At 39.8% G+C, this 23,080-nt stretch overlaps 1 protein-coding gene across 1 annotated transcript in view; it reads right to left on the reverse strand.

The window, feature by feature from the left end:
* Positions 1-23,080, reverse strand: part of LOC103139507 (calmodulin-binding transcription activator 1-like) — a 73,141-nt gene that overhangs the window by 45,473 nt on the left and 4,588 nt on the right. The window contains exon 2 of the mRNA XM_016672515.1: positions 20,893-20,996. Within this exon, the coding sequence (XP_016528001.1) occupies positions 20,893-20,996 (104 nt within the window). The remainder of the gene's footprint in view (positions 1-20,892; positions 20,997-23,080) is intronic.

Below are 23,080 nucleotides of genomic sequence, written 5' to 3' on the forward strand. Positions count from 1 at the left end.
TTTTTTTTTTTTTTTTTTTTACAGGAAACACAGATGGCTAAGGAGCATGAATCTGGGCTCATTCAGGGAAAACCAGCAAAAAAAAAAATCTCCAGCTGGGGAGAGAGCTGATCAACCTTGAGATTCTGTTACAATAAATAGTTTTGCATGCATTGTACCCAACCTACATTTTTCTATTTCAAAAAGCACTCTTCTTTCAGAATAGGTCTCTCACAAAGGTTTTTTGTTTGTTTTAATCCTGTGATAGTGCCAGTCGTAAGTGACATATCTCTCATGACACCTCAAGCTCGCCTGAAATTTGCTGATCAGCCAACCTGCCGTCGCCGAGGAGCTTTAGTAGAGGGTTCGTTTAAGGACCCATCAAACCCATCAAGATGCACTAGCAGACCAGGTCACAAAGGACTGTTTTCCCTTTCAAGATTCATTTATGATCAATATTTTTGTAGCTATGCTGCCAAAGGTCCATTTTAATGCCCTGCTGTGTGAAATTCAAAATTTTTTTTTCATTCAACTTGTGTACTGGGTCATTTGGTTGCTTCCTTCACACCCAACATATTTCTGAATCCTAAGTAAGGAATCACCAAAACTCCACTGGACCTGAGCCAGAACCAGCATCTGCCACTTGCAGTTATCGTTTGGCCAAAACAACAACTGTCTCTGCAGGGTTTTACCCGAGAACCAATCCACTGACAGTACCGAGGGAACTTCATGCACTGCGAGTCCAGTCGGTTTCACGCGGAAGAGAGAGCAGCCCAGTTTTGAAACCAGTAAAGCAGTCTTTTAATTCTTTATAATGGCGGTTCATTTGCTAAAAGCTGACATTTGATCTCTCTGCCCTATTTTGTTCCCTCTTTCAGACTGTTAGGTATTAGGAGTCATGGACTACTTTTTGCACACAGGTCAAGAGAGTCTTAGAGTTTGATTCAGTGTGGAGCCTGGTGCCTCCATGGGTGAATACTTTCCTTAAAAATTAACTCACTTTCACTCGTTCTCCTTATGGTTTGACCTTTTTACTTCCCCTTTTTCGCGCCTCTCGTCTGCTAACTTACACAGGTCCGCACGGCGAAGGTGGCAACACAAAGATACACCCTCAAAGTCCACGGAAAGTAGCACAAACTCTTTCAGTGGAGACTTGAGAGCAAGGAAGCGCTGGCCTCAATTCACCAGGGGGAAACATCAATCGCATTTTTCTAAAGACTTCTTTTTCTTGCGCGCCTGTACCTGTCCTCTTCTTCCTCCTGCCTCGGATTTGCATTTGAGGAGACGGCCCCCCATCCCTCCTCTCTCTCGGTGGGGGAGGAGGCGGGCGGGGGGCACATCAAAGACGCCAACAGGTGTGTGGTGTCAAACACAATGCTGGGATCCCCCGCTGCGCTAGGGCGTAATGGATGAAACCTGTCAGAGTCCTCAAAAACTCCAGCAAAGTTAACTGGAACGTGTGTGCCACACACACGTTCAGGTTTGTATTGAAGAGTGTGAGTTTCTGCCGGCGGGAGGTGGGAGAAGACAGAGAGAGAGGTAAGGTGGCGAGGGGAAGGTATCTCGGCGAAGGAGTCTCCAGTGGTTGCGTTAACCCCCGCCTCAGCTCACCGTGAGTCATTCCACCCTCCGAGACTCATCTCTGCTCCGCGATTGTTGATGTTTTTGTGATTGAGGAGGTTTGCATGCTAAGAGACGGAGAGCCGCAGATACGAGACAGAGAGGGGGGAGTGAAAGAAAGTGTGTGCCACCTCTCATTGGCATAAATACTTGTTTACAACGAGACATAAATTGGCACCCTGTCAGTCAGCCTCTCCATTTCTCTTTGCTCTAACTCCTTTGCTCTGTTTCCTCTGCCTCTGTGCGGCTAAGTGTATTATAACACTCCCTGGTTCAGCCCTCTCTCATTACCATATTCTAATTACATTCGTTAAGGGGAGCATTTGGGAGTTTAATGAATAAATTTGAAAGATGGGTCTCTGTGGCGATCTTTAGGTTTGTCTCCTCCTCAGTCACCTAAGAGTGGGAGTCAGTGTTCCTGCACAGCTTTAAATGTAAAACCCCACGCTTTCCAGGACTCACATTTCCAGAGTTTTCACTTCTTTAGGCTAGTTTTAAACTACAAAAGTGCTTCTGCAGTGGTCATGTTTTAAACATGGAGCATGGAAAAGCTAGGAATTAAGGAAGGACGCAAGGAAGGAAGGGAGAAATGTCCCAAAGAGTGACAGAGAGAGAGAGGGAAGGAAAGAAGGAAGAACACAAGGAGGAATCAGAGGTTTGACAGGAAGATAGGAAAGAAATCAATCAAAAATCAATCAAATTTTATTTGTATAGCACATTTCAGCAGCAAGGCATTTGAAATTATGTGAAAGAATTCAAATTATGTGAGGGAGGATACACCAAAGGTAGAAAGCAGGACAGAACAAAAGAAAGGGAGATAGTAAGAACACACAGAATAAAAAATAAAGGATGGACGCATGGGAGGATGCAAAGGCGAAAGGAATGAACGACACAAAAAGGATGGAGGTAAGAACCAAGGAAATATAGATAAAAAAAAGTAGGAAGGAAAAAGGTAAAGACACAAGCGAGGTAGAGAGGAAACACGAGAAAGAAAGAAAGAAAGAAAGAAAGAAAGAAAGAAAGAAAGAAAGAAAGAAAGAAAGAAAGAAAGAAAAGAAAGGAACATTTTGCCTCAGTCTTTCACCACTGTACACTTGTATTAAAAAATAAAATAAAAAGATAGATTTTAACAAGACTTGCTTTAGCTTATGCCGTGTTCGGATCTATTCAATATGTAGGCAGCAGAAGCAGGCGGTTGAGAAATGCTGCTCAGTACGTGTGCTCTCTCTACAAATATCTCACAATAGCTCCATTTCAGTAGAAACAAACAAATCTAGTTAACTCCAGGAGCTTGTGTGGACTCCTGTCTCTTTATAAAAAAAAGAAAATCAATTCAGAATTCTGTTTGCTTCTGCCAAGTAAAGATTTCATGTCATTTGTTTGTTGTTTATGAAAATAAAAAAAAATAAAAAATAAAAAACTTGGAGCCAACCATGCTGAAGTCATGAATATTTAACCCATCTCAAACCTAAAAACAGAAACTGCCAAAGACAAGAGCACCAAATTACAGATGTACAAATCGTATACAATCTCCGATTTAACAGAGACAACAGACCCGGGGCTTTTAAGACAGGAGGTGGGTAAGTAGAGGTGAAACAATCTTAGGCAAGCGTTAGCATTAAATCAACCCTGCCCCTGTGACAGGCTTCTTCCACTGTTGTGTGGTTTTTGATTTGTCTCTGCCTGGAACGGAGCCCTGGGCGCTAGACCTGCGCTCACTCTTTCAGGGTATTGCAAAAATGTGATATACCCTCCTCACATGGTTTAATAAAATACATTCTCCACTCTGATGATTGCCAGCTTGTGCTTCAAGGAGTTCAGCAGTGAATTTGCAACAATAACCCAAACAGTTTTTTTTTCTTCTTTTCTATTATTTTTTTTTCCTTAAAGCTTGGAAAGGGATGTGCTTTTACTTGGCCACTTGCCAATGATTACTGACAATTAAACAATGCCACAAGCAGAGGGACGAAGATGAAGAATTTAATTTAACCTCTTGCCCACAGAATTTAATTTCACCGTGACTGCAATTCACTTAAAATGAAAATATTTTCAACTTACTAAACAGATTGTTTTTTTTTTAAAATCCCAGACGGACGTTTATTCATTTTGTCGCTCACGTAAATGCAAAAAACCCCAGACAAAAAAAAAAACAAAACAAAAAACAAAACCAGGCATTTGGAGGCAGCAGAAATTAGCTAATGCCTGGAATTTTTTTGTGTGTTTGTTTCATTCTCAATTCAAGCATCCTTAAATTTGCCTGGAAGCGGTGCATTAAAAACAGGCTGCACTCATCCATGGCTAACTATATACAACAGGCTCTGCAAGAGACCATTTTGGTTAAAAATGCGCTTGCCTTTAATTGTTTGTAAGTGTGTAGTATCTTCTTCACATAATGTTTGCAGTGATAATTCACTGTGCATGGAAGAGCCCTCTGTCATCACCTTCCCTTCAAGCACTGTGACTCATGCTGTGGGTGCTAGCTTTCATTTTAACCTCTATATAATGTACCATGCATGTATATAAATAAAAAACAAGAGAGGATGAGAAACATTTTCACTCTTTAGACCAGACACCAGGCATGTGTGTATCAGGTTGCTTATGGAGGATGCTTTCTTTGCTTTAGTCCGGTTGTTTTCCATCCATTAACTGCATGCAGCACTAATAGAGCTGTTTAATAATTGCTAATTTAATGTGGCTTTATAGATCGAAAAAAAGAGACGGACATCAGTCATTGCCTTTTGGGCTGTTGTGGTAACTTTCCACCTCATAAAAACTGTAATTGACTGTGACTTTTCTGTTCAACATGCAGTGGCATATGCAGGTGGGAAGCGCCAGTAACTTGGAGCCTCACTGGAAAAGAGAAAATAATGCTGTCGTGCTTCACAGAGTGTTCATACCTTTTGAATTTTATCCCATTTTGTCAGGGATTTAGAAGTGTTATCTTATTAAACAATGTCCAAAGCCTTAAGCATGTCATGTACCAACTATACTGGGGCGAAGGTTCACAGTCCAGCAGGACCAAATACAGCCTGAGCTGCAGTGGTTTCAGTCTGAAAGCTGCTGGCTTTGGCAAAAAATAATAAAGAACCAACTAGTGTTTTTGTTTTTAAAAAACAAAACAAAAAAAAACACGTATAACAAATAAAGGTCTGAGCAATTTATGGAATAACTACATTGAAATTCTACAACCAGCACTAAAAGTGTCAATATCATTATTCTTTAAATCTATTGTTCTTGTCATTAGTTTGGAAAATATGGGTGTTTTTTTACTTAATTTTCCACAAATATAAACATCCCATAAAATAATAAGTATCAACTGTGTTATTAGCAAAAGTTAGGTTGTTTTATTTAGCTTAATGTAAAAAAAAGAAAGTACAAAATTAGTTCTTTAGAAATTACAACAAATTTCCTGAAGTAGATATTTTATCAAAATCATAAGTTGCCAATGCAATATTAGTGGCTTAATTAACTTTATTTAGCTGGAAAGTGGGCAGAAATGTCTCTTTGGATTGTAAAAGCGACCGACCGGGGCCAGTCGCTTTTACAATCCAAAGAGACAGACAGGCTTAGATCAAAGCCTGTCTGTGCGTTAGAAAGGTCCAGTCAAAGTCTGGAGCAAAATCAAGCTGAGAATCTGTGGGAGGACTTGAAGGTGGATGTTCACACATGCCTTTCCCAGTAACCTGACTTTTTGTTTGAGCTTTGAATATTTTCAAAGAGGAGTTGGGGAGGTATTTTCCCTTTAGATGTGCAAAGCTGGAGCACAACCCATTGAACGGTAGTTCTACAAAAAGTTGAAGCAGGGGGTCTAAATCCAAATGGACGCCACACCTTTTTTGAGTGAAAGTGATTTAGAAAGCAATAAATCCTTTCTAAACCACTTCAAAATTACAAACTATGTTTTGTTGATGCACCAAATACAAATACCCATATAAAACATGCTGAATGCTGTAATGTGACAAAGTGTGTAAATACGTTCTTTTCAAGGCACTGCAGACATTGCAACCTGGCAAGGTTCAGACAAACGTAGCGCCAGAAGATAAATGCTGCCAACAAGATGTAATTGTTTGGCTTAACAGTAATTAATACTCGTTTTAGGACTGGGAAATCCTATTGTTGTCATGTTTTACTGTTTGCTCAAACTGTGAGCAAACACTTCCACAGATTAATAGCCTAACTGCGATTTTGCTCAAAGTCTTTCAAAACCATTAAGACAGACTCTTCAATGATAGCATGAACTTTGAGAGACAAAGATTAAGCATCTTAAAAGGCAACTACTATCAGTTTCTGACACTTGGTAAAGGCACTGGTTGAAAAACGGAGACGTGCTGCGCTTAAGTTTTAATAGTTCCCCCTCCCACTGCTTCAGACTCTACGCAGACACAATTAAGCACACCGTATACTTTCCTGGTATGCAAATGCAGCATCAATATCCCATATATAGTTTCCTCCTCTGAGTCTTTAGATGATGGATGATATATTACAGCTGAGCTGGTCTAAGACTAATGACGCAGCTGCATTACAATACACAACCATGCGCACAGCTAATATTGTATGTGCAGGAAGACAGAACACTTTCACACAGACACAGACACACAAACGCCACCTTGTTTAATCCCCGGGAATCGGGGAAATTTGATTAGCATGAGTTTTACAAACACACTCCATATGAGAGTAGACAATCCATGCATCAGGCGAGACGGAAAAGGGAGCGGGAGAAGATAGAGATGGTTGTGGGGGGGGGGGGTTTGGGGGGGTCGAGGAATGATCCTCTATCCTCAGTGCAGTTTGAACAGAGGAGAAAAAAAAGACCTGTGATGTAGGCTTCTGAATGGAAATGCTCAGTTTTCATAAGACACATAAATAAAGCAGCATCTTTACCAGTAAACCTATATATAATATATATGCCCTGTCCTGCATCTTGTCAATGTGTACATTTCCACAACAATATTTGTGGAAAATGCGCTGCACGGCATCAGGAGGCTCACGTATCTCTGAATTGTTGGGGATGGGATGTTTGCGGGCTTCTAATTTATCCCTGCACTCGCGTTATACCTGCCAATGGTAAAAATGATGTTTGCTAAGGCTTCGAGCATGCCGTCACATTTGATATTCATCACAGTGTGATTATTGCATGAAAATGGAGCCATGCTGAGGTAATTAGTTCAGTTGGAAAAGCTAATCTGCATCTGTGCTTGACTGTGACGAAGAAATGCATCCCTTGTTCCTTATAGCGGATAGCAGTATAATAAACTTAAATAAAAGCTCTTGTCTAAGATCATTTTCTTATGTAAAGTTACCAAATTACATTCACAAACATTGTTTTCAAATGCCAATAAAAACATATGAACACCTTCATACTGCAGAGCGCCCTCCATAACTAGGGGCCCTTAACATAAATGTGTAAGAAGCTTCATAAATACAACCATTACTGTAGCATAGACTCACACTGAAATATTTACAAAAATCTAACATTTCATTTTAGTCCGTTTCTTCAGCAAGAAAAAAATAACATAAAACGTACAATGTGAAATAAATATTTTAGATTGCATCTCCAGTGCTGTAAATATTATCATCCCTGCTGGTACGGCTGTGTAAGTGCTGAAAGAAAAGCACTTTTCTTTTTCTTTTCACAAGGCTGAAGCATGTTTTTTATTCCCATCCCATGATGCATTGCACACTAACAAAGACACCAGGGACTTTGGAAGAGAAACCCGCAGAATCACAGATCATCCCTGATGCATAACTGTGGACATGAGCAGCTTTTCCACATATGTATCCTTCAAATTATGCAAAAAGGTGTGTCTCCACCTGTTTACGTTTGTGATAGTGGGGCAGAGAAAGTTTTTTTTTCTGGCATCACTCCTAAACTTGTGTCTAATGGTTGATATAGAGATGCTGACAGCAAGGCGCCTTTCTTTACTGTAGTTCTTTAACAGTGAGCTCCCTAAACGTCCTCCTCACTTTATGAAGTGGTAAAATAAATACAAGTCCCTGCTCAGTCCCTGATTGCATCACCCTGATTGAAGGTAAATACAGATTAGTAACAATTTGTCCTTACGCTTCACAACTGTGATGGTTTATCACATAAAATCTCAGTGACATACATTTTGTGGTTGAAATATGGTAAAATGTGGGAATGTTCAAGATATGTGAACTGTAATCTATTCATTTCATAAAGAAAGAGTTTTTTCTTTGCCTGCTCTACCAAGCTGTTTATGAAAAAATTAAAAGGTTGGTTCCAGCAAAATATCAAATCTATGTGCAACTTCCGACCTGCAGCCTAAACGTTTTTCATAGCTGAAAAAAATCACAAACAAATTTCTGATTGAAATACACAATTTGTGCAGATATTTGATTTTTTTTTAAAGATGAGTGCACACTTGTGGATTTTTTACAGCTTTTTCTTCAGAATATGATTCGCAATATTTACTAGATTTACTCCTCCTGTTAAGAAAAACATAGACACAAAAATTTTATTTGAGCTCTCAAATCTCGTATGAGAACATGTTTTTATTTAAGTTGTATAAAGCTGCTATGAGGTCAGATTGTTGGGTTTATTAATGTGAGATATTGTGTATCTGATTCTATTGGTCTCATAAACTCTAACTCACCAAAGAGCACTTAAAGGCTTTAGCTCCATTTGGTAAGTGTCTTAAATGAAACATTCAGAGCATGATAGATGTTATTCATATCTGGGCAAAAAATAAATAAATAAAAACATGCCACAAAAAAGCTAAATTCCTGTGGTGATGGCTTTGAATTATTACCACTGGTCATGTGTTTGCTCATTCAGTAGTTTCATTTAAAGGTGCAGTATGAAATAACACAGAGCCCCATTTCTTTTAGCCGCCCTTCAAAAAAAGCAAAGACAAGAAAACATGACATTCAAGTCAGCTGGACATGTATTTATCTCTATAAGTACGGAAAATGGTACGAGAAAACCACTAAATAACTAAATCAGCATGAGAACTGAACAATTAAAACAACAGCAACTGAGGAACAACACCTTGCATGTTCGATGGAGCTCACTGTTGAAAAACTCTTGGGGTCACAGGGACTCCACTGCAACATGTTTGGGAGTGATGTCAGAAAAAGACTTTTCTGTCCTACCACTCCAAAAGTAAACATGTGGAGTCTGCTTAACTCTAATCGAGACTTTAACTGGAGACACACGATTTGGTCAGATTGAATTAAGCCTGACTTTTATGGTGTCTTCCTTGGCCTTCAAGATGATTTTACTGATGTTGAGAATAAATAATTCTGTGTTTTCCTTTTATCTCTTTTAGCTAGTTGCTAAGCTAACGCTAAAGGAAATCATATGTTAGGAAATGCAAATGAGAGCCGAGGAAAGAGATGACATACTAGGTAACGTCCTTTTTGGGGCGTAGCTCCGAGAGACAAAGGGAATGGAAAACTTTTGTTTGATGCCATTTTGTCTGTTAGCTCTTAGAGGTAGCAGGTCATAATGGACCAGCTGTGTTTTGGTATTAATAAATGGAGTTCATGAATTTAACTCATTGACTCTTATTTAGCCTCATACATAAAGAACTAGGCATAGAGAACAGATGATTCTCCTCACTGACTAATCAAGTGACTTTTGAAGGCAGTTGATTGCACCGGTAATATTCCTGTCAGTCACCACGAGGTTAAGATCTGGATTTTATTTAGGGGCATCAGAGTAAGGAGGGTTGAATAGAAATGCACACAGGGCTTTTTAGATGTTTATTTGCAAACCCTTTTAAGAGTACTGTATCGTTTTTCTTTGCACATTTTATCATACTGGTCTGCCTCATAAAACACAATAACATGCATTCACGCTGTTGGTTGTAATGCAACAAAATCCGAAAAGGTTTAAATAATGTGAACACCTTCACGAGGCACAGCAAAATTCTCCATAGCCAGTGAGGAAGTGGTACAAAATGTCTGCATAAAACTTTTAAATGGCTTATGTGGATGTCACACAGATATACTCAGAGCATACTTGTCATTTACAATTACAGTAAACCATCTCTGAATAATAGCGCACACTGAGACTGCCACAGAGTGAGCAAATGAGTAAAAAAGTAGGCATCAGGGTTGTTTATTTTTTGTATTGCATTCATTTCCATTTTATGCATCGCATCCATTTGAATGCAGCATTATTTCTATCAAACCCAAAATTATGTTCGACTGGAACCAACCTTCAAAAACACGAGCATGAAATATGTAGCAGCCTCAGAAATCCTGAACTAGGCATATTACTTACAAGTCCCTCTGCTCCAGTTATTACTGAGTCAGAAAAAAAGAAAACGCTTAAGAAAAACCTCATCAGAAACTGAGGTTTTCAGCCTAAGTTGTGCTTGATTTGCAGTGTGATGTTTTGTTTAAAACTTGCATTTTTATGGGAATGTAAATGCACACAAATTGCCTTGCGGCGCTTTAAGATACTGTATATTTAACTTCTGAAGAAATGGCAAAGCAAAAAGTTATCAAAGTGAGATAGAGCTGTGCTGGTATCAGGACAAAGCTCTACACACTGAGAACAAGTTCTCAAAATAGAAGAACAAGGATTTTCTCTCACACACACATTTCAATGCTTTATCTGTCCCAAATGAATTAAATCTAATTCGCACAAGTCGCAGATATTACAGAGGTTCTATGCGGGGACATTTAGGGAAACAAAAAGTATTGTTTCCACAGAACACACTGGCTCCTTATTACATCGGACTTTGCTGGCCGTTAGCTTCTTTTTCCGGTCGGGCTCCGAATCCAACGGCAAATGAAAAGACAATCACACACATACACACAGGCATACAGAACGGAGCTCAGGCACTTACGCAACACCCCCGCACACTCTCAGTAACACATTTTCACTGTTTAATATATTTCTGTGTCTCCAGTTAACAATATTTTGTGTCAAATTATAGTGGGCAAGATAAATAGTGGGAGAAAATAGAGCAGGAGGAGGATGTGGCGCTTCCAGTTGGGTAGGAGGAATGTAGAGGAAAAGGAGAAGGGGAAGGAGGAAAGCGTCAACGTTAAGTCCTTCCTCAGACACCTGGCTTTCAGAGACTAGACCTGCAAAACCTGCTTAATCCCACCTGCTTGTGAACCTGCACTGACGCTTGAAACTTGCTGAAACCTTGGCATACGCTCAAGTTTCCGTGCAAAATCTTACTTAAAATAAGACTCGAGATGAGACTATTTTAACTCTTCATTAGCGTATTTTGAAATAATTTGGTTCCTTGTGGCTGGATGGTGAGGGAAAACAGTGTCTGTTTGGAATTTGGGTTGAATATTTAAGCCACAGCAGACACTAAAAGATGCCGGGTGCTAACTGGGCTACGCTTCCCTCAAAGAGACGGAGAGAAAGACAAAGAGGAGAATAAAAGATGCAGAGAAAGAGCCTGGAGGACTAATTAGTGATTATAACGCGGCGTTCTCCAAACATGAAATATTTCTCACCCCAAAATGCAGAGGAAAGATTAAAAATAAAAGAATAGGAATCAGACACACGGAGCTGTGAAACACCCCTCTGGTGCCTCGTGTGTGCACTCATGAACTGCTGCATGTATCTGCGTGCGAATGTGTGCGCCAGCTTCTTTGCCCCCTCATTAAACCATGCTTTACTCTGGTAAATGGCAACAGCACAGAGCTCAATGTCAGCTGAAGAGGTTACAGCCAAAGGCAGGCTCTGGGATACACACACATACACGAGCGCGCGCGCGCACACACACACAGGAAACGGATAAACTAAACCTTTTGCCATCATGTTATGTAGAAAATGCTTGAGAAGCACAGCCATGACTTGTCTAAAAGGAAACTTTCAGAGAGTTTCAAAAAAAAAGTTTGTTGCTTTTTCACCTCTTGTGACAAGGCTAACCTAATGCAGAGCGCGTGCCTCTCCTGGCCCTGCGCCTGTGAGTGTGCTGGACGCTGAAAACTCACACACATCAGAGTCATAAATCAAGGGCGCCCTTCACCACAGTATAAATGAAACACAGAGGCCTGCAACTGGTTGTCTGCTAACTGCATCACTCTGGATTTCCTCATCGATTCAAAGCATTTTTATCTTTTTTCACACGGTTTAGTACGTGACGGCTTCCCTCATGCAAAACTTCTTCTCAAGACTCGTAAAATCATAGCAGTATCCATATTCCTTAAACATTTTAACGTTTAGTTGCGTTACAACCACAAGCACCAATGAAATGCTGCTTGCGGTGTGAAAGAAACATGCTACATTGTCTTCAAATAGTTCGGTACAATGTGGAAAGTCAGTGAACATCACTAATCAGCCCCCTTTACTCTGATACCAGCAACCAAATCCAATTACATCCCACTACCTCAAGAAATCCCCTGATGAGTAAGCAGAGCCTGTCTGTGTATAATTTAATCTTGGATTTGGATTTAATCCAACTATTCTCAGAGGTTTGGCTGAGAAAATTAAACAAACAGAATCGTGAAGGCTAAGGAACACAGCAGAGGTCCAAATCCAGATGAGGTCATAAAATAACGACTCAAAGTTTGGAAATCTAACAAAGTGCTGTTCAATTCATCATGCAAAACTGGAAAGTGTATGGCACAACTGCAAACGAACCAAAACGTGGCCATCCACCTAAGCTAACAAGCAAGACAAGGAGAGCATTGACCTTTGAAGCAGCCAAGAAGCCCACTGCAGCTGCAGGAGCCACAGAGATGCACGACAGGTGTTGGAGAATCCGTTGACAGGGCATCAAATACGGTCTGGAAATACCTGAAAGAACAGCATTTTTTTTCCCCATCTCTCTCCCGCGACTGCTATAAAAGAATGGCATCTTTTAGGATCTCCCAGTTTGTTTGCAACACGTAATCTCGGGAGAACATCTTTTTCTTGTGTGGTGATTGGCCAAAAATTTGACAGCGCCATGGTTACGAGGCTGAGACATACTACAGCAGGAGAGCCTTATGATGACTTCATATGAAAACTACACTGGAGTTTCTGGTGAAATATGAAATTTCTGGGACAGAGAGAACTTTGCTCTTATCACTTCAGGAAAGCAAACAAATTGTTCTATCCTTAAAGAGTTTCTACAGGTGTTTTATTTCACTCTCCATAAATCTGTCCTATATATAAGAAGAAAAACTTTGTTGAAAGAAAAACATGCTAGTTCTTGGGCAAACATGTAGAAGAAGGCGCTGTGGTCAGATGAGACCAAACTACATTTTTTTTGGCCTATTTGTAAAATTACATGAGGTAGAGAAATAAACACTAGACATCACCCACATCAGGCCTCGCAAACTGGGAAACAAGGTGGTGGCAGGATCATACTGTGGGGAAGCTTTTGTTCAGGAAGAAAAGTGACGCTGATGAGAGCTGCTTAAAGATAACCTGGAGCAAAAAAATTTAAGATTGAGCTACGATGGAATGGCTTAGATTAAGACAAATAAAATGGCACTATTACAATTAATGAAAAAAAATAATCCACTTATCCTCTCCACCCAATCTTGTTGTTCTGGAGAATGAGAGAAAAGTTCATATTCCAGATATACAAAGCTGATCGAAATATGCCAAAGATGGATGGCGGTTCTAAAACCTTTGACTCAAGCAAGCTGAACAGAAATGCACACCACACTTTTTAGATTATTGGTAAAAACAAAACAAACAAAAAAAAGTCTCATTTACTTTTACTCCACAGCATGGCAGTATTTCATGTTGATTTATCGCTTGAAATCTCCATCAGATACAGGTGAGTTTGTGATTTTAATGTGACAAGATGTGGGAAAGTTGAAGTGCTATAAATATTCCTGCAAAGGATTGTATCTCCAGACTGAAAATAGGACTACTTTGTATTCATATTCAGCTTAATCCATCTGTTTAATAGCTCACAACCAGCAGTATTGACGCCGATAATAAATTAAGAGTTTTGTTTAGTGTTGGAATTGCAGCTCCCACAAGACGCGGCAGCACACAGAGCTGATTGTGAGCGCGTTCGTGACATTTTTACTTGTGATGCGGAGCTTTTGTCCTTCGCCGGTTGTTTGTCTCCACTGTCACGCATGATTGGCATCTCAAGCAGGTGCGCCGGTTTGCCAGGTCTCCCTATATTGCCTCCAGCTAACTTGCAAAAAATATATATATATAAATAAAAAATCATGAGTGGGGTTTGTGTCAAATATGTATCATCGATCATACTATCGGCCCAAGAGTGCGTGCATATCTCACATAATCTGTTGCCATGGCAACACCGACCCCTCCATGCACATGCACAGACAAGAGTAGCCGCGCTGGTCCCAAAATGTATATGTGATGATTTCTGATCCGCTTCTCGTTCAGTCATGTTGGTGTCATCCATGCAAGCAGAGCCAGACACGAGCGTGTGTGAACTATCAACTAAGCCTGCCGTACAGCAGCCAACGCGGGGAGAACAATCGCTCTGAGGGAGCAGCACATTTTTCACAGCATATCATTACATGTCTCATTATTGCCAAAATAACAGCAGCTCCTTCATTTGTTTCTCGCCGTAGATCTGAGCAACATGTGGCGCGGAGACGGGCGTCTGTCTCCTGCATGTGTGATGTGCTGAAGTCTGTGCGTCGACCCGTTTGAGACTTGGATCATTTGCATCATAGTGGGAGACGCTCCGGAGTCGAAGCCTTTAAAGTGCACATTAGCCCACATGATGATATGCACATTTGTGCAGTGTCTGTTTTCATGTTTCTTCATGTTTCTTAATTTATTCTTTCAAAAAGAAAAAAGAAAATCCTATTCATCTGTGTCTGGCTTCTGGAAATCAGGATGTCAAGTAACGCCACGAGGATAATCACATATTTTCAGTGCCTTGTGTGACAAGAGAAGCGGGGAGGAAAAAAAGTTTATATTTGTGCAACATTTAAAGACGTTTGATTTGCTTTTTATTGAAAGACTTGGACAAAAAGAGCAAAAAGAAATTCCAGATGCCTTCAAAGTATAGCGCCTCCATCATCAGTGTATCCACCTGAGTGTGGTTTGTTATCTAAAACTTGTCCGATGTCTATTACCATGGACAGATACACATACACCCCCAATCTATTATTGAACAAAAGGCTCACGCCTCCGCTCAGCCCTTCAGGGAGGAATCCATCCCTCCATCCCAGAATAATTTCACACATCAGTAGATACACAAAAGGCAGAGAGAGAGAGTAAAGGAATGAGAGGAAGGAGCAAAGGAAAGGGATGGAAGAGGGGAGAAGAAGTGGATGGAGAAAAAAGAAAAGAAGAAAAGAAATCTATGGGGTCACAGCTCAGCGCTCATAAGAGACCAAGGTGTCAGGGGGAGCCAAGCGTAACAAAACAGATATCAAAGAACCATATGTAATTGTACACACTTGCATGAAAACAGCAGTGCACACACAAACACATTCACACTGTTTTTTAATTTAAAAAACGGACAAAAATAACAACAAAGACATGCATACAGAGTTTGCCATAATCATTAGCTTTCTCATCTAAAAACAAATTGTTCTTAATATATTACATTCTTTTCTTCATACACACACATGCAGACACACACACACACACACACACACACACACAATGCTGTGAAAAAATATTTTCCCTCCTACTGATTTCTTCTGTTTTTTTTCTTTTATATCACACTTTAATGTTTAAGATAGTGAAAGATTTTTTTTTGACATAGAGATAACCTGAGTAAATAACCTGAGTAAATAAAAATACAGTTTCTTTTTTCAAATGATGATTTTATTTAACAAAGGGAAAAGGTTTTCCAAGCAACCCAGCCCTAAGTGACGAAAGTAATTGCCCCCCAATAACTAGTTGAGCCACTCTTGGCGGCAACAATTGCCATCAATCATTTGCATTGCATGACTATGAGCAGTCATTTATATCACTATACGGGGATTTTGATCCACTCTGCATTGCAGAATTGTTATAATTTAGCCACAGCAGAGGGTGTGAAACAACCTGCTTAAAGTGACATCATCTCAATCAGAATTAAGTCCAGACTTTGATTATGCCACTCCCAAACCCGTCTTTTGTAAAGAGTCATTCAGAAATGGCCCTGCTAGTGTCTTTGGGATTATTATCCTGCTGCATGAATCCAATATGTTAGCTTTTATAGTAACAAACTAACAACAGGAGATTTGCTCTCATTATTTGTTACTACAGCACCTCAACACCATCACACTAACACCACCATGCTTGTTGATAAGGGGAATTTGTAATACTTCAGCTTACTTCATGTTGTCAGACATGCTCCGTTGAAGGGATTTCCTGATTCTATAGATCAGGCAGATATAAGGCCTGGGTGTAACTAATGAACCAGAACCAAAGGATTTTGTTATTCATGATTTCTTCTTATATTGGTGTTACTTTAAAAAGAACAAAATCACAACAATGAGCTAATGTCCTCCACAATAATCACTTGAAAACTACGACAAACTTTAGAAGGTTTTTATTTTATATTTTTGCTTACTTCTAAGTGTCAGAGAAAAATCAATAAATAAATGTTAAATAGTTTAAATCAATCATAGTTATGTCCTTTTAATTAAAACAGTAGATGAGGTTATGCAGTTTTGTTTTAAATCGTTTGTTAATGCCATTATACTCCGGTATTTTGTATGAGAACTCACACGGCCTGCGCCTGATCTACACACAAAACAAGGATATTTCCACTTCTGTAGGGCACTTTAGGAAGAAAAAAAAAACCAGCCTGTTCAAAACAAGATTTATAATTCCAATAATTCTTTAGAAAACCCAGAGGAGCAAACATGCTGGACACACAAACACCTGGAGGTTTCCGTGGACTGAGTAATTACTTGGTATTCTCAACGCGCCATTTGTCGCAGTCGCATTAACACACATGAGCATCATCTGGAGTCTGCACCAGAACTGTATCTTATTCAATCAGATACACACACATATGAAGACCCACAGACACTAACACACATGCGAGCACACACACGCACACACACACACACACACACCCACACACACGCACACACAGAGCGGATGTCACAGCTTAAATAAATTGAAAGCTTCAAATGTGACAGCAGACTTGGCAGCTGACAGCTGATTGGTGTGGACGTCCCACATCGTATGTCTACCATTGCAATTTATTGAGGGAACAAAATAAAAATACAGACTTCTGTAATAAAGATGTGTGATTTTTTTTTTCTTTCCATCCCTGCTTAATAAAGTATTTCTATAGCAGGTAAATAACATCTCTGATACTATAAACAAACACAGAACACAAAGGTAACAGATGGAAATGCTATGATCAACAGTTCTACATCGCAGAAAGAGAAAGACTGAACCATATAGGCAAAACAAAAAAAAAACAAAAACACACAGACTGAAATGCATACATGCACTACACGCACAGCATAGATACATAAAACTCCCGCTGAAAAAGTACCGAAAAAGGAGAGGGAGGAAAAGAAAAGACAATTGAGTGTTTAAGTATGCAGGAAACTTTATCCCTGGTTGGAAGAAGAGCTTTGAAGGAATTCGCTCAGGGATCCCCAACCTCCCCCTGAACCGAGTGTGTATCTCCTCATCAGAGACAGAGAGAGAGAGACAGAGGGGTGGGTGGTGATTGTGAACTTGTGGTGGGGGAGGAATGGTTGAGAGACAAAGAGAGAGTTAACTTGGTGAGGAACTAGAGAATGCCAGGTTAAAGGAGAGCTCAAAGCAGGAGCGTTGTTAATTTCCTTGAGCAGCTTTTGCAACTGGACTTAGATGAGCTGCCAAGTGAAGATCTCGAAGCAACTGTGGTCTTGTTGCTCCCTATCATATGCTATCTATCCATGTGAACGCTCTGTTCAAAAGGCTCCATGCTTAACTCCCAGCATGACCTTCATTAAGATGGATAGCATGACAAATGTAATGACTCTTCCTGCAAGAAAAACCACAAGCCAAATAAGCTTTGCATTGCATAATAATGCCAGACCTGGTAATCAATAACACAAACACACATCCGTAACGGAGTGCAAAGCCGGCACATGAAGAAAATGCCTGAGCGGAGGCCGACCAACATCACAGCGCGCGGAGCAAACCACCGGCGGAGAGCGGCGCCACGCATAAACAAGGAGCTGTTGACAATGAATGCTCACATTCATTTCCACCCATCAAACATTTTTTTCCTAAGCTAGCAGCTTAAGTCTGTAGAGACGTGCAACTCTTTGAAAGCTTTCAACACCTTGGTAGCTTAGCTCTGTGTCAGATGTGGGCAGTATGAAGGAGCTGTCCCAAGCTAATTTGTCCTTACTGTGTTTTCAACAACTCAACTGGAGGGAGAACTTCAGTCATCTAATGTAATACTGACCTTGCCCCGGGACAGCCTAATAATAATGAGTGGTAGGCATATGTTTCTGAGAAAAATAAAGCTCTACGTTTTCGTTAACATTGACTTAACCTTAAATATGCCCTTAAGTTACATAGGCATTACCTAATTCATATGCATATTTCTGAGTAAGTTATGTTTTTAAATCAGATGCGAAAAGCATAACTTTCTCCTATTTTATGGGGATAGCCTGTTACACTGCAGTATAAATGTCCTTCCAAATACAAAGAAAAAGGTGCATAAAGCCTTGGAACTAGTTAATTGCAGCTAGACAACCTTATTTATGTTAGATTTGTTACAAAATATCTCCACTTCCACTTCAGTCTGGCATTTCATCCCTTTTTAAGAGTGTATTTCATCAAATTTTAAAGCCAGAAAAACTTCAAAGATGAAGGATAAATAAATCACAATCAGCTTTTCCATTGTTTTTTTTTTTTTAAAAGCAAATCAGTACTTTCAAAATTAACTTTCTGTCTGACATAAATAAACTTTTGAACCATGCCCTCGCTACAAATAAAGTCACAAATCGTCACAAACCACAGAACATGTAAGGTCGATACGTTCAGAAAACAGGAAAACAAATATACGTCTTTCTGACTGGAATATGTTGAATGGAAGTGTGGCTGCTTACTGGCAGCACAGAAAACGGATGGAGTGAAAACTCCTACTTTCCCTGAGATTCTATGTGAAGGTCAAGAAGTGAAGAGGGCAAATCCGTTCTTACCGACCATAAAAACTCTCTCTGTGTGAAACATTATAAAGAGATTATAAAAGTACTAAAATCTTGGCTTCAAGGGACGAAAACAACCCAAAGCTGCAGGAATAGGACACAATGCAGTTAATGCGACAGCTGCAATAAATGATTCTTGTGGGGGCTCAGCAGCCGGACCAGTGAGGTGACCCGAGATGTTGGTTGTGAGTATAAGGTTTCCCAGGTAAGAAAATGCATTGTTTTACTTTAGCCATTTGCTTTTCCTTTAACCTACTGTCTGTATGAAACATTTGCTGGAGTCTACGGATAGCAATATTAAACATCAGCTCTCTCCAAACGTTCATCTTTTACCTGTGATAATTAGCAGCAGTAATCACAGGTCATTTTGTGTCTGGCCAAGTGAAATTACAGGTTATAAATATATCAGTATTTTTGACTTCCATTCCCTCCACATTTATGGGCCAAATGGCATGTCGAGAAACTAAATGTCGATGGGATTTTAGAGTTTGCACAGTTCTGACAGCTACACAACTTGTGTAGCGAAATCCTTTATTTTTAAAAGAAAAAAAAAATGAGACAAACCGTTATGGAGGAGAAAAGGGAGAATTTCAGCTCCTTCCATTCAGTGGCGGTGTCGTATCCTGAGGGTGTTTGGGTTGTTTTGGTTTGTCTGTGTTTGCATTTTAACTTTCTTGTTTATCTGTGATCAGCCTTAGTTTCTGTTTGTTCTTTAGATCAGTCTTTTCTTTGTTGTCTATGTTAGATCTATTGTTCATTCCTTGTGTTTAGTTATTCTTTGTTAAGGTTAGATTTATGGTTTGCCAGCTCCTGTGCTAGCGCTCCTCCTCCTCTTCTCTTCCTCTGCCATTACTCTTTCTCTCTCCCTCAGCATGCCTGCCTGGTTCCCTCTCTCACCTGCACCCTGTTGCCAATCAGCCACCTGATCTTTGTCAGTAATCAAGCTCCTTTGTTTTTAGCTCCTTTGCTTCACTCACTCACTGCTGGATTTTTCCTGTTATCTGAATGTACCCGGTCCCCGTTCTGCTCCCCGCACTCACTCCCCGTGTTCTCTTGTTTGTAAGTTCATGTTTTTTTTTGTTTTTTTTTTCATTAAAACTTTCACCAACTCTCACTCACTGCCTCTACCTGCAACCTCAATCTACAACCATGACAGGAGGTATGTTTTACATTACCACATCATCCTGATGACAGAGTTACCGCAACATTTCTCCTCCTGACTTTTTCCTCCTCCCTGGACAAGTTATCATATACATTTTATAATCTCAAATTCAAACAGCACATTTTTGCTATCTCTGCTTATCTTAGCCGGATACTGTGTTGTGCACTGATGCCCAAGATTAGTGTAGCCACCTAAATTTCTACCACCGGAGATGCAATGATCTAGCAACATATCACCCTGAAAAGAGCTCTAGGAACAGAGTGCAGCTAAAGTAAGAACAGACCAGCATGTTTTATGATTCATGTATCAAAAACCAAAAAAAGTGAGCAGTCCCCACTCAAACGTTAAAGAATACGGTTTGAAAAGACCAGAAATAGCTGGATCATGATATCCGGTAAGCGTGATGCTGTCTGGGTAAAGCAATTCTTGACCTTTTATCAGAAAATACAGTTTTAATTTTCAAATTAGGCGAATTAGGACAGAGGAAAGTGAACGATAGACTGTCAAAAAGGTTAAATGAAAATATTGAAATGTGGTCAACTTATTATGTAATTATTGAGACAATGTGTGAGATCACTGGAGGAGACGCTGAAAACTCACAGATCTAACATGGCTTTCATTTCACTGATTTAAATAGAGACACCAAACCAAACAATCTGTCAGTCTGAACAGACGGAAAGCGTTTTTAAAAATCTCACTTTCTTTTTTTTTTTTTTACCAAACAACCAAAAACAATGCACATGTGGATCAACAGGAGGTGCAGGGAATGTTAATTTAGGGGGAAAAAAAACACCTGTGCTAGTATGAGCAGAGTCTGACTCTGACTGTATCAAAAGTTCAGAGGCTTTAAACCTTCAGCTGTTCGGATTAACATTTTCAAACTTTATAACACAGGAATCCTCCTCTCCACTTTATTTCGTCTGCCACTGTCCCAGTTTTAGGATCTTGCACTGAAGAGCCACCACTGCGTTTGTTTACCTCCGCTTGGCTTCTTAATGCGCCATCATTTAGAGATGAGTCACACACAAATAAAAAAAGAACCAGCCCATCTCATTGCCATGTCATGGATATTTTCCCGTTCAAGCGTGCCTCTTTCTCACCTCGTTGGTGTTCCAGCGATGGCGCTCCTTGGGCAGAGAGGAACATTTGGGTAGACACTCGAGCAGCTTCTTGGGAAGGTAGATCTTTAGCTGGCCTGGCTCATCTGGGGTCAAAGGGCGAGTGGGGGAGAAGAAGAATTAGGTGAATTAAATGAGGATATGCAAGAGAAATAAATATTAATCTGTGAGCTGACTGATTAAAATAACTATAAAATATTCATGTGTATTATTAATAACATCTTAATGTGACAATAAGAAGGAGCTTTACTGTTCCAAAAAAAAAAAAATATCTGACTCATAAAGCAACAGTTTTAATGAGTTTTTTTTTTAAATTTTTTTTTTAGCCTTTCTAATTTATTAGAGAATTTTTGGCATAACAGCAATTGAAGATGTCAAGCTAAGAGTTTGAATTCCCCTGAAAGCGTGTTATTACTAATTGTCTGTGTCGATTCTGAGTCATCCAGGTCATGGTAATCCAAGTTCTTGAGCCGGAGGCAGCTTTTCTGCTCTTGAAATCATGCTTCCTCAATAGACCAATGAGCTAAAGAGAAAATGACTCCTGCATGAAAAGATCAAACATAACAAAGAACCAAAAGAGAAGCCCAGCTGCTTTCTATTCATCAATTATGGTTATTTCTAATGCATAAGTATTGCTAACACTATCTTAATCGTTATTATGACATCTCTCTGCGTGCCGTGAGTCAGCGCACAAAAACAGTTCATTCTGCTCCAACGCTAAGTGTGCAGAGGGAAAGGCAATGCTTTTACTTTTGGACATCAGGTGGAGGTGTGCCATGAATCTACTCTCAAACAGATTTTGGATTAAGGCAGACCCATTAGCATACATTATCTGTGCATTAGGGGTTGGTAAATATAACACCCAGCCAATCACATGGGCATTTCTTATCCACTTTAAAAGCAGTTCTCTCCCCACAGTGTTGCACAGACAGTTTGGTAATGGAGTGGAGAATCCCAAAATAGCTGCTCCTGCGAGGAAACTATTTCTGTGCAAGAGTTGGATAGTCACAGGCTTAGGGCAGGTGATGTGTAATTCTGAGTTCAAATTATGTCTCTGGACACACTCCCAGTCTTCGGGGGCAGTGAAGCACAATCTAGAATAATAGGGATTGGGAACAAAAACACAGCTTGGTAAAATCAGTTTACCTCCACTTGTCTGGCTTAATTTAACCCTGGATGACTGAAAGTAAGACGTATTTGATCAAGAGATGCATAAATTGCTAGACCAATGACTAGGAACAACCAGACTTCAGCTGAACTGGTCTAATCTGTAATCCTACGTTCAAAAGTCTTTTTTTGTTTGTTTGTTTTCCCTGGCCAAGGTATATAAGGTCATCTGGAAAAAGTAGGACAGTCTACTGAAACATGTGTACTTTCTAACATATTTGGACATATGAGTATTTTATATAACCGATTTAAGAAAAGATGTTGCAAATTTTCTGTTAAATGTAATAGGAATGCTGTTTCTGGTGAGGAATAAACTGGGCCAGCCACACAATTATTCGCAGTTAAAATGTCTAAAATGACATAGAGGTGCATCACACCTGGTAAACCTGATGAGAACATCATAATTCAGTAAGGGAGCGAAATCTAACCTGATGCTCATTTGGAGAAAATGTAACACCTTTTTTATTTTTTTATTTTTTTATTTTTATTACTTTAAACATTTTCTAAATAGAAGGGTACCAGTTTTCATCTCAGCAAGAAATGTATTTTTAATTACTCCCAAAAGCATTCCCAAAATCTGGAATCATAACCAAACTACAAAAACTAAATGACTCTGTACTTTTCTTTGTCTCAGCAAGTCAAGTATTGACAGAGCAAATGACTGATACGCTGTTGTCTTTGTAAATGAACCTTCCAGCACCTGCAGGAATAACAAGTACTGCAAAATCTGTGAGATAACTTCTACTGCGCCAGATTAAGTAAATAAAGGTGATTGTGTAAGTGGGTACATCTGCACAAACACCGACCCCCTGGTGTACATGTGTCACCTTGTTTGTGTTCCCAAAAGGTGTGCTGCTCAAAGGGAGTGAGACCTCAAAGGTTTTTGATAAGCGTTTGAGTAGAGGGCATCCATTTATGAGTCTCCTAGGATGATAGGGCTTACAATCTATCTGGAGGGAGATGACAGAGCAAAAGCTGGTGAAGGTGTGGAGGGTCAGGAGAG

The sequence above is a fragment of the Poecilia formosa genome, unplaced genomic scaffold (assembly GCF_000485575.1).
Source record: "Poecilia formosa unplaced genomic scaffold, Poecilia_formosa-5.1.2 Scaffold62, whole genome shotgun sequence".
Classification (NCBI taxonomy): domain Eukaryota; kingdom Metazoa; phylum Chordata; class Actinopteri; order Cyprinodontiformes; family Poeciliidae; genus Poecilia; species Poecilia formosa.